Raw genomic sequence first — 12,116 nt, forward strand, 5'->3', positions numbered from 1 at the left:
TGACCCTCTTCGACTTTGGATAGTGACGTTCTGCCCCTCTTGAAACGTGACTCGGAACACCTCACCCAGCTTCATTGCCGTAGACTGTCTGAAGCAATTCGAGGGTTCTCTGCTGATGATTTCCAGAGTTTGACCCAAAATCTGATGTTTCTCTTAACTTTCAAGTCCATGGTGAAATCACAAATGTACCAATGGTCACCAAAACGTGTGGAACTCAGGTGATGATGTTGATCAAGAGATGGAACACATACTCATGAAGGTGAGCTTCCCCCTGCTCTATGAACATGATGGGGCTTAAACAGACCACTTTAAAAAGTCATATTTTTATGCAATTTAGGTAATAATCAGGATGTTTAAAACAAATTTAAAAACACAGGAAGTTCTGATGTGGCAAATAAAGACGATATTTCTTGTTCATCCATTAAATGGACATAGATCAGTGGTATTGATCATGTTAACTCCTTTGTACTGAAACGTTAGATTTCTTTACTTCCTTGATTGTCTTTTATAAACTGTGAAATTTGGATCTGGTAACTACAGCTGTCAGATCAATGTAGTGGAGTCAAAAGTACAAGATGTAGAACAACTGCAATGTGGCATGAAGAAGAGTCAAAATGGGCACACTGTTCTTCTTCTTACCGTACTGAACTAAATATACTCAATATAATTGTTAATCACCTTATGAGACGATTTTCGATTTTTTTTCTGCTGACAGTTTTTTATATTGTTTGCCTTTGAAAAAGTAACACAGGAAAACAACAGTAGTTTCAAGGATTTTTATTCTTTACCGTAGAAACACTGTACATAAATTACTTTCTCTGAGACTAATATTGATGTACGGATAAGTGGAATTTCTCAACCTTCAAAATAAAAAAAAGATAAACCCCTAAAACATTGCCAGCTCATCTTAATTGTCTTTGAAAAAAAAAAAAGATTGGTAGCATATGATGTTAACTCTGTGTAAAGTTCCTGCTCTTTCATTTTGAATGATTAAAGTTGCCTCCCAACCTTTGTAAACACACATACACACAAAGAAAAATCCTCTAAAAGAGTACAGAGACCCACAATCAATGAGAAAAACATCCACATCGATTTTTGATCTATTAATGTCACTGATGGCGATGCACTGTCCCTTTAAGGAGAAACGAGCAAAAACGAAGAGAGAAGCAACGATTAGTTACTACTCACAGCAACCCTACCCCCCTCCCCCCTCCAAAAAGCCATGACAACATGTTTCTATTGCAAGCAATACTACTACCTTTGACCGATAAAAGCACGAGGTCTATGCATTATGAGGCTTAGTCACATTTTTGCACAAGTGAAGGACTCCTAGGTTTTACAGTACCGGTGAGCCCACTCGGTCCACAAAGAGTACGTCCACGTAGAATCACACACAGCTGTGGCGCCGCGGTCAGCCAACTCCCTCACACAACGCGGTCTGTACGAGTTTGCTGAACTTGTAAAAGCACGGGGGGGGGATGAGGAGAGTGGTTTCAGAACTGACCGAACAGATCATAGATGTCAGTATGAAAGAAACAGAAATACAACTCAAAAGTTTGTTTTCTTTTTGTTCGGGTCATGGTCCATTCCGGTGATGGTGGTGGCGGTGGTGATGGTGGTATAGCAGTAATAGTGGTATAGGTAATAGTATGTAAACACTTTTTTGTTCATTTTTTATATCCCCTTTTTGTCTGAAGCAAATGCAAGTTTATATATAAAAACAAAACAAAAAAATCCAAACAGAAAATCAGTCTTTTTTTTTTTTTTTTTATACCTTCGTACAAATTGTAGTCCTTTTATTTGTGCCTGTCTCTCTTAGAGAGTCCACAACCGTTCCACAACAGTTCCACTCCATGGCATCGGCCATGGGAACAATGGATCCTTCAGACATGGCTGTAACCCAGAGCGACACATCCGGACCCACACAGGTACAATAGCTGCAGCCTCTGTTCAAGTTGAACAGACTTCTGTTACGTGGACTGCACGGACAGTTTACAGCCATTTTAAATGCTTGCGGGTTCATCTAGGTGTGATGGCTACTGAAATGCTCAGTTGCCTATTTGAACGAGTCTCTACATCCCACTGTTTGACAGCTAGATAGCACGAATATAGCAGTCAGGTTAGCCCCGCCTACCAGAGAGAGGGGGAGGGGCATGCGTGCAGGTTGTTGTTTGAAGGCAGACAACAGGGTGAAAGAGAGAAAGACAGAAAGAGAGAGAGAGAGAGAGAGAGAGAGAGAGAGAGAGAGAGAGAGCGAAAGGAAAAAGACAGAAACTGAAAAAGAGAAAAGGCAATTGGTCAGATGAACCTTCCTGCAGGCTCATGAGGACAATCACAACTGCAGTTCCATCACGTCTCTGGTCAGCTGATTGTTACGTCATCAATCAGTCAATAAATCCTACTTTAACAACCAATTGAAACAAATTTGAAAACTCTGGGCTTCTTCAGTGGACAGTATTTTCAGTCTTAAGACAGTTCAGTCTGTGACATCCATTTGTGTTGAATATTTGTTAGTCTTTGACAGTCAGAAGAGGGTGAAACCGTTTGATTGCGATAATGGCGTGTTACCTCCTCCCTATCTCACTCTGCCGTAGGAACTGCATGTTATTGGCGCTGTCGGCTAGCTCGGGGTACTGCTCTATGGATAAGACATAGTAGCCGTCGTTACCCAGAACCTTCCCACTGCTCAGCAGCTGCCTTTTCTCCCCCTCAGTCCACAGCCGAACGCCTTCCTCCCCGTCTCTCACCCGCTGCTGCTCGCGGGCCCATGCGCTCGACAGTGCCCTCTGCCTGGCGTGCTCCAGGATTCGGGCTTTCTCTTCGTCCAGAGTCGTCCCGTAACGCACGTGGAGTGCCAGAGCGCCGTACTGCAGCTCCACGTCAGCGAAGCGTCGCGTCCTTCCGTTCATCACGGTGGTGGACTGGGATACTGTGACGTTCACGCCGTTCTCCAGGGACTTCCTGCCCGAGGTGAGCCGGAGCGCGCTGAGGTCGTTCTCGGGCAGGCTGGTCTTGATGAAGTAGTGTGTGTCTCTCCCCTCCACCGTGAAATGCAGGTCTTCCAGGTAGAAGGCATTATTTAAGACCGCAGCCACTTTGATGCAGTCCTCGTTGGCGATGTTGAGAGCGTTGGTCACCACACGGCCTTGAATCACGGCAAGCATCACTCCCTTTCCAATCAGGGACTTGACAGTAGCGAACCACAGCCATGGCTTGGTGTGGTCTGAGTGTCGCCGGCTGAGCTGAATTTCGGGCATACGCTCAAAGGACAGGAAGGCCCGAGACTGACGGGTCACTTCCTGCTGGACGCCTGAGATAGACTGAGGAGAGAAAGAGGAAGGAATGTTTCACTTTTAATTCAAAAGTGGTGCTTGTTGCTGCATCAGATATGATAACGAGTGAATTGCAACAAACACTGCATTATAAATAATAAAACAGACAATATAGGAAACTTCTCTAAGATCCTTCTTTCATCCGTCCCACATCGAGCCTCAGATTTTTAGGCATTAAGGCTAGCCTGCCTTGGTTTTACTTTTCAATAAACTGCAAGAGATTTGTGGTTTTTGGGTGAAGGGCTGAAAACCCTCTTGCCCCAAAAGAACAGTAGCATGGAAAATGACAAATTCTTACATTCGATACACTGAAGGAAACAGTGATCACATGCCGACATGGTAAAATGCTGAATATTATTATGAATAATTCTGAACTGTTCTGAACATCCTGTTATTTAATTTTTTTTTAGTTTAGGTTCTTTGACTTTTGTATATTTCCTTGTTATTTCTTGCAGGATGTGATGCTGCTTTGGATGTTTTTATGATATCTGTGGCTTTGTTATTGTCATGCCCCAAAAGAACAGTAGCATCCATACCGCTCCTTCTCAGGGACAGAGGCTGAAAATTAGACATCTCAAAGTATCTGTGCACAATTCTTGTTAATAAACGGTAGAGCAACAGTTTCTCTTTACTGCACTTTGTTTAAAGTTCATTGTTAAATAAAAACTCTTTGCCATTATTTTTTAAAGCACTGACTCTATAGTGTGTATTTGTAAACTTTATACAAAAAAAAAAAAATCTTATTTTGTGTGTGTGTGTGTGTGTGTGTGTGTGTGTGTGTACATGTGTTGGTTCTGTAGTTTGTGAATTTCCCAGTGAGAAAGGCCATTACCACGGCCAAACTGCACAAATAAAACCACACTTTAAGTAACACATCAGTCCAAGTCTCTCTCACCTCCTCCTTCATTTTCTCTCATCTTCTCTCAATTTCTCTCTAAAACTGCCGCCGTTTGTGCTGTGTTTTGATCTGAGCACAGTTTATCACTCTTTGTGTGCAAGTGTGACTCTTCCTGATAACCCGTATACCAAACAAATGTATAAGTAGCCCCAAAAACTGTCTGAGTGCAAGAACGCAGTAGTGGAGACTTCATCTTTAAGCTGAGAAAGGCGTGAATGATTGGTTTCACCAATGTCTTCTCTCCTCATTTCCTTCCTCATTATTCTAACACCATTTCCTCCTACATTTTCCTCTTCCACTACATTTCCTGATTTTCTTTTCTCTGAGTGTGAGGTTGTGTCTTGATTTTCTCACCTTATCGCTGATGTTTTCTCACATTTTGAACTGCTTTGTTTTTATCTTAATTTACAGTCTATAATTTTCATCTGGATGTTCCAAATGTGCTTTGCTCCAAGAATTTCTTCTCCATGTCACCCCTTTTTTTTTTTTCTTCTTATCTACAACTTCTGCTTGACATCTTGCTTTTCTGTTTTCTTGCATGTATTTGTGCAAACATAAACGGAACAATTATTAGCAACCATAAAAAGCATAAGGCGGCTTTTAACTGTTATTTTACTTGCATTTTAGAAATATCTGTAAACCAAATTCATCGATGCATTTAGTGTTTCTGTTTTTAGAGATATAAAAAAAAAAAAGGTTCATGCTGTTCTACCCATTTCCAGGCCTCAAATGACATTCAAATACTTGAACTGCAATTCAAATAAGTAGCTTCAGTACATGACGAGTGACATCACAGCAGGTAATAACAAAACATCTGCTGTCACATCTCTGATCTGGATTTTCCCTTTAGTTATGAGTGGTAATTCATCCCATCCTGTCTATCTGAGAGTACTTCTAATACGTACCGGCAGGTCATCCCACAGCTGGCTCTTTTTCATCTCCAGTGACGGCTGCGTCAGGTCAAATTTAGGAATGGGGAATCCTGGGATTGCATTGTGGAGATGAAAGCCAAATGTGACCAACCAGATGTTGACATCTGCAGAGAAAGAGTATGGGAAAGAGGTAGACATAAAGAAAAGTTACTTTTTCAACTCGTTACTATTAAAAATAACGTTATTTCCAATCCAACATCTATGTGATCCAAATTAAAAATCCGGCTCATTATCATTGCCTATGATAAGTATATAATTCCACTTGGCAGATGAAAACTAAACCATTTTGGCACCTGTTTCATCAGGACAATTTCACTGTGTTCACTTTAACAACATTTAGCTTTAGGATAAAAACTATCCTTTTTATATGCTGATTTTCAAACTATTCTAGAAAAAAACACACACAATTAGAGTAACAGAGTCTAAAATGTCCAGTTCAAGCTAAATAACATTCACAGTATTTATGTAAAATAAAAGAAGTGGACCTGGAATTGAACCTTGCGGGACACTTTTGCTTTAATTTCAAGAGCATTTGGTTTGGAACATTAAAAAAACCCTCATTCTTCAGTTAACCTCTGATTGAGCAGCTGCACCTAAAAAGCACCGTCTACCTCCTCGTGTTTGTACACAGAGAAGGTTTTCTCGTTACCTGTGACGTATTCTTTGACCTGATGAATCTTGCTGATGGGGTTGTTGCCTCGAAACATGTACAGGTTGAAGGGCTGAGGGTCTTTACCCACACGTGTCCATGTGCTGATGTCAGGAGTGGTCCACCTTTAATCACAAACACACTTTGTTTAGGTGTGACGCTGATAAAAACTGGGATTGCATCCTATTATAATCGCGAATCATGCCGGGACTGGAAATGAGAGAATGAGCGACGAGACTGCCTACCTCCCCGCAGGGATGTCGTAATCTCTATCTCCAAAGTGCAGCAGTCGTGTCAGAGGATCATACAGGCCTCCGTGGAAACCAATTACCAGCACAAAGTCTGGGTTGGAATCAAAGTAAACCTCACCATAAGCTGTGTACTGCACCTGTACAAACAAACACACACAGATTTATGATCTGATACGGCGCCACAAAAAGAAATCTCACTAATAAAACGATCTGACGATCTGGATTCTCAAACACGTTCTCCCTTTGCTCCATGAGAAAAAATACACACATACCTGTTTCAGCAGCAGTCCATTGTTGCTGAAGACAGCCAGTGGGGTCCCAGTGTTATCGCATGCAATATAAAACTCCTCTCCACTGCTGATCTCCATAGCAAACACATGGCCCTGTGTGATAATAAAGCAATACATTTACACACTTTATGAATATAATAATAATGATTTTCATCACTGTCGTTCTATCCTGTAACTCCACCAGTAATCAAGGAAGGCTAAAATATTATGTGGTCACGAACCCTATTCATCACAATAGAAGTTATAGTGTTACAGATCCCCTAACCGGTGAAGCATTTAAAGTAGCAAAATATGTTTGTGTGATAAAGGGAGGCAGCTGCAGAGAAAATTCTCCCCTCCTCTCTAATTGAGATGCTGTACATTCACCATGTTTTCCCTACGGTCACTGGAGGGAAACCTGCTGCGCACAGACAATCATAAATCAAAAGTTTAGGGTAAAATCCAAACTTGGCTCATAAACAGAGTGGGAAGTTCTGCCTGTATATATAGTGAGATAATGCAGAACATAAAGCAAAGTTTAGGAAAGAAATCACACAATTTTACCAATTTTGGCAATGCTGTCAGCACACTTGGATCTACTACCTGGAGATCGTAGTAAAAGGACGTGATCTCAGAGCTGGAGTGGTTGTAGACATGGGTGATCCTGGTCGGGTAGTTCAGGTCGGCATAGAAGAACTGCAAGTGTTGGCCCAGACTGTTTCTGGATGCCACACGTCGACCCAAGCCGTCGTACCGGTACTGGATGGTCCAGCTGGCTGCTTTACTGTAAACACGAACTAGGAGACCTGGTTCAAGATGATAAAAGGTAAGAATAAGGAAGCAAAGGATGAGAAGGCAAGTTAAAATGCTGAAGCTACAATGTATAGAATTTGAACAGTTTAGTAGCCCCAGAGTAGGACGTATACATTTTTCTACAAACAAAACTTTTGCCTCCAGAATCATTTTAATATATTAAAATCACATGAATGGTTCTAGTACAGCCAATTTCAAAAGGACAACTGTTATTTAGATCATCTGTGATTACTCTGGAAACCCTGTTCCAGTTAAGGTTTTCTCAGTCACTTCGAAGGGCGGACCGAACCGCCAGCCGTGGTCGTCGTGACGTCGAAAGTAGTTCCAACAATGTGATAGAGTTTTGGTGCACAACATAGGGTATGTGGTGGTCAATGCTGATTGGTGAAATAGCCTGGGGTCTACTCACATTAAGCAGTCCCTCCAGGAGCTTTTTTGTGATTTTATGTGATCAAACATTTTTGATTTTGCAGCAGATTTTCTCAAAATGAGTTTTAGGTGAGTTTTTTGCATCAAATTGTGGGAATTTGAAAAAAATGCACATTGATAAAGAAAACTTGAAATTTTTTTAAGCACTACCCAATAAAGGAATAAATATATAATCACTTCCTTTGATAATATCTGCACATCCCAGAAATATTTTAGTTCTAGTATTTTTTTATTTTTTTATTGAATAAATAACGTGTTTAAAAGTTACAAAAGAAACCTCCTAAAAATGATGTAGCTTTCCAGAACAGACAGTCTCTGACTGTAATACAGAAACAACGATGACATCAGCTGTCAAAATAAGAGCTTTAGATGATGTTTAATTCATGTTAATTCACACATAGGCCTACTGTTTGCACAAAAACAAAGTGAAGTCTCTTACAACTTGATGTGTGTTTAAATTAATTTTAGTAATATGTCATCACTTCCATTGATAACAAGCATTTAATTGGATAATTCATTTCCGCCACTTCCTCCAGTGCACAAAGATGAGAAAACAGGAGCGGAGCCTTTCTGATTGTAAATTAGGAGTTATTTTTGTTAATAAAGTGAGTTGTGTTTGACAAGACTTACATTATGCTGTAATACTTTCAGCACAACTTCTGCTGGCGACATTTTTTGCAGAAAATTGCAGAAAAAAACAAAAAAAAGCATGCTCCCACAAATATTGAGTTTTCTTGAATTTGCATGAATTATTGTGACCTTGTGTTGCGACTTCCTGGAAGGACTGATTAGGATGCAACGACTAGCAACAATCCTAAATTGAGCTTGAACAGATAATAATGCATTAAATGTGGGTTTGGCAATACTAGGCTACCTTTATACTAATATGTTGTGTGTTCAAACTACTAGTTCTGACCTTTGGAGTTGTATTCAAATATCTCAGCTCCTCTCTGTCTCAGGAAGCCATCTTCATCCAGCCTGTACTGAACGTCTCCCAGACGAGTGATCCTGTCTCTTAGATCGTAGCGTAGAGGAGTTAACCGGCCGCTGTTCCCCGGGTTCAGCAAGTGTAGATTCCCATTCAGGTCATAATTATATCTGCAAGACCAGAATTGATAATATTAACATCTGGCTTCAACAAAATTATAACGCTTTATGTTCAGATGAAACCTTATTATCCTACCTCCACATCATCTTCTCATTGAGGGAGACCGTCTGCAGCTGTCCGTCAACGTCATACTCGTAACCATATTTGGTTGTGTTGGCGAACGGTCCGATCTTGATCTCACGCTTGGTGACTCGGCCCATGTTGTCATACTGAATGGTGATCCAATACATTAGAGACCTGAAGATCTCATACTGGATTTCCTTGATGCGGCCGTGCTGGTCAAAGTGTTTGGTGTAGGTCATCACTGCTGTGGAGATGATCTGAGACAGAGACCAGACAAATTCAGAAAATCAAACATTTTACTTCCACCAGTGACAGAGCTCTGCCGATCAGACTCTTAATAGGCAAACTGCTGAGACTACGCATGGCTGAGCAGACTAGACAGGGCATTTACACTAAACCTCTGCCATTCTGGAGGACACAAACACACTGAGGACCTCTCGCATCTGAGGAATTCAAAGGGTTCAGGGCATTTGTTTGTCAAGCATCTCAGAAGCACTCCGAAGAGCTGAGTGAAGCTTGGACTAAAACAGATATTTGAGAAGCTCTCTACTGTCTCAGTAAGGAGGAAGAGGAGGAGGAGGAGGAGGAGGAAGAAGCACTCATTTGAGACATGTTTTTGGTTTGTGTTGCCAATGAGAGTCCACCAACAGCCTACTGTTGACACTGTGCCAGTAAACCTGCTTTGTGCTGCTGATGGGAGATTACCTGCTGAATAACATGCTGCCCAGCACATCATTATGTTATATCATCAGCAATGTCTGGCCATATCTTCTACCCCAATGAGTAATCCTTGATGCCAAGTGCGACTGTGAAAAATTTCACAGAGGGCTGTAGGTGATGACAAAGTACACACACCTTTAGAATGTGGATGGACATGTGCTGAGCCAAAACACGAGGACCACCTTTACGCTGCTGGTCCTTTGCAATGCTGCCAGAACAGCTCTAACAAGACATGCCAAGACATGAACTCTAGAAGATCTCCAAAGGTACCCTGTAGTATCTGGCACTGACATATTAGAAGCTCAGCCTTTAACCTCTTAAGCCCTAAAGGCTATTAAAAAAAAAAAAAAAAGATTTCCACCTGATAAAAAAAAATCCCCAGATGCATTCAATAACAGATGCAAAACTATAAGGCCAAAGTGCACCAGGCCAGAGTGAGATCTGAAAAACTGCAGCAAAATAATTACGAGTCGAATCAAAAGTGTAGAGAGTAAATAATGACTTTATAATAATCATTCAGTGACAGTGAATTTATATCAGTGCAGCCAATCCTGTGTTACCTGATTGATATCATAATAGATGACTCCAAACTTCCCGAACTGCTCCACCTTCCCAGATATATCATCAAACTGGTACAGATCAATTGGCAGCGGCGTCTCATTGATCACAGCCTGCATGCTGGTGACCCTGAAGCTGTTGTCGTAGGTGTAGTCAAAGCGTGCGTTCACCATCCCGTCCTCGCTAAAGCGGAATATTTGCCGGTCGACCAGCGGGCCGATTTGGCGGTAGCGGATGGAGCAGATGAAGCCCTCGCTCTGCAGGTTGACCGTTTTCAGCACGCCCGCGGTCTCATCGTATGTGAAGCTGACCCGCGTCGAGTCGTACAGGATTTCTGCCAGCTTGTTCTAATGAGACAAATACAACAAATGTGTTTACAATAATGAACCCTGTTTAAATATCGATCCTTTTTCACCCACGATCACTGTGTGGCATCAATAAATGGCCGACATCAACACTTGACTGGTCTATTCAATCTGTTGGAGTCCCTGTTCATCTTCTGCTATGGCTGCTACTCATGCATATCACGCCTCACCACCACCCTGAAGTCCACCTGACTGTTTTTTCATGGTTCCCCATGAGTGAGCTATATTCATCTCTCCCTATTTCGGCTTTCAATTACGTAAAACAGAGCATGAACAAAAATGAATCTTCTTCCAATCTACTCTCTGTATATCTGATTATTCTCCTCTCGATCTCTGGGAAACATTTTTAAAAAAAAATATATGTTCACAATGTGTGGGATACATATTCATAAATTATTATTGCAAAGAAAGGATAGGAAGGTATTTATACATAAATACTGTTACATATGTAAGAAACTGCATTCATTAGTTCCAAACTACAAGTTTACTTGAAAATAAACTGTTGTAAAAATACAATCATAAGTTTACAAACATACAAATATAATATATACGATAATATAATTATTATAAGTGTATAAAAAGAAATGAAAAAATACCTGTCGGCGATATTTGTACAGAATACGTCTGCCAGTGCCCAGATGGGCAACTCTGAGGAGCTGCAGAGAGAGAAGGCAGAGAATGATGAAAAGATTAGTCTCAGTGTCATTAAATGATCAGATCAATGGGCCACTAATCAAATTTTAACAGTTCTCATTTCACAGAAGATTCATCATGACTGTCCATGTTTTTAGATAAAATCTGGGACTAAACAACTCACACTTGTTATGCGTGAAAGTCAAACGAGAAAAAGGGAAAACAAAATAAAAAATAGAAGTGACATCTACTCCAGTCTTATTGCACCCACCTGTCCATCCTCAGAGTAGTCCACAGTAACAGAGGCATTGCTTTCAGGCGGGGTGTAGATGTTCCTGTAGTATCCGATGGATCTGATGGTCTGCATGGTGTGACGAGCCACGCTGGGCATGGTGACGGCTGACAGACGGTCCCCTGAGTCATAGTCAAAGATGTACTGGTGCTGGCTGTGCAGCAGCAGGACCATGGACTGTTCGAGAGAGGACAGGAGGGGAGGAACAAACACATGTCATCAGAGCAGGAAAAAGACAAAGCAGAGGCACAATGAGCCAAAAAAATAAATAAAAAAAATAGAACAACATATTCAGAGGTGCATCGAATCAGGGAAGATAAATCTAGATATTTAACCACACGAGGTGTTGACTGGATGTCTGTATTAATCAGGTAGTTTCTTTTATAGAAAATAAAAGCAGTGGTCAAGTGGTGACTGTTACATGTTATGCCACTGTGGGACATCCACATCAATCCACATGAATAGATAAAGTCAGCACAGCTGGCAGTGGTTCTGTTAATCAGCTTTTATTAGATAAATATCTTGATATTTTTACACCATCTGCTGGGGTTGTGCCCCGCTGGCCCTTATGCAAAGCTCCCGCTGTAAGAAAGTCAGACAGCTCGCCTTGCATTTTAAGCAGTATTTTTTGTTTTGTTTTGTTTTTTGCAGCGCTCAGGGAACATTACCAGTCAGCTAACAGTAGCTACTTAGCCAAAGCATATGTGGTGCTTGTGCATATGTTTTACAAGATCCAGATGCATCCACATCACTAGCTTCTTTTCATAGTTTCCACTGCAGAACACACCAAAACAAATTATTTGA

At 41.1% G+C, this 12,116-nt stretch overlaps 1 protein-coding gene across 5 annotated transcripts in view; it reads right to left on the reverse strand.

The window, feature by feature from the left end:
* Positions 1-761: 761 nt before the first annotated feature.
* Positions 762-12,116, reverse strand: part of tenm3 (teneurin transmembrane protein 3) — a 340,668-nt gene continuing 329,313 nt past the window's right edge. For all 5 annotated transcript variants that reach the window (XM_069712012.1, XM_069712016.1, XM_069712015.1 and 2 more), the window contains 11 exons: positions 11,292-11,489; positions 10,984-11,043; positions 10,025-10,369; positions 8,757-9,001; positions 8,490-8,671; positions 6,935-7,137; positions 6,335-6,445; positions 6,057-6,199; positions 5,812-5,936; positions 5,136-5,266; positions 762-3,320 (listed from right to left, as the gene is read on the reverse strand). In XM_069712012.1, coding sequence (XP_069568113.1) covers positions 2,565-3,320; positions 5,136-5,266; positions 5,812-5,936; positions 6,057-6,199; positions 6,335-6,445; positions 6,935-7,137; positions 8,490-8,671; positions 8,757-9,001; positions 10,025-10,369; positions 10,984-11,043; positions 11,292-11,489 — 2,499 coding nt within the window. In that variant the 3' untranslated portion in view covers positions 762-2,564. The remainder of the gene's footprint in view (positions 3,321-5,135; positions 5,267-5,811; positions 5,937-6,056; positions 6,200-6,334; positions 6,446-6,934; positions 7,138-8,489; positions 8,672-8,756; positions 9,002-10,024; positions 10,370-10,983; positions 11,044-11,291; positions 11,490-12,116) is intronic.

Source organism: Brachyistius frenatus, unplaced genomic scaffold (genome assembly GCF_029030835.1).
Source record: "Brachyistius frenatus isolate BFR_SWC_R1_liver_20210118 unplaced genomic scaffold, ASM2903083v1 Contig_105, whole genome shotgun sequence".
NCBI classification, from domain to species: Eukaryota; Metazoa; Chordata; class Actinopteri; family Embiotocidae; genus Brachyistius; species Brachyistius frenatus.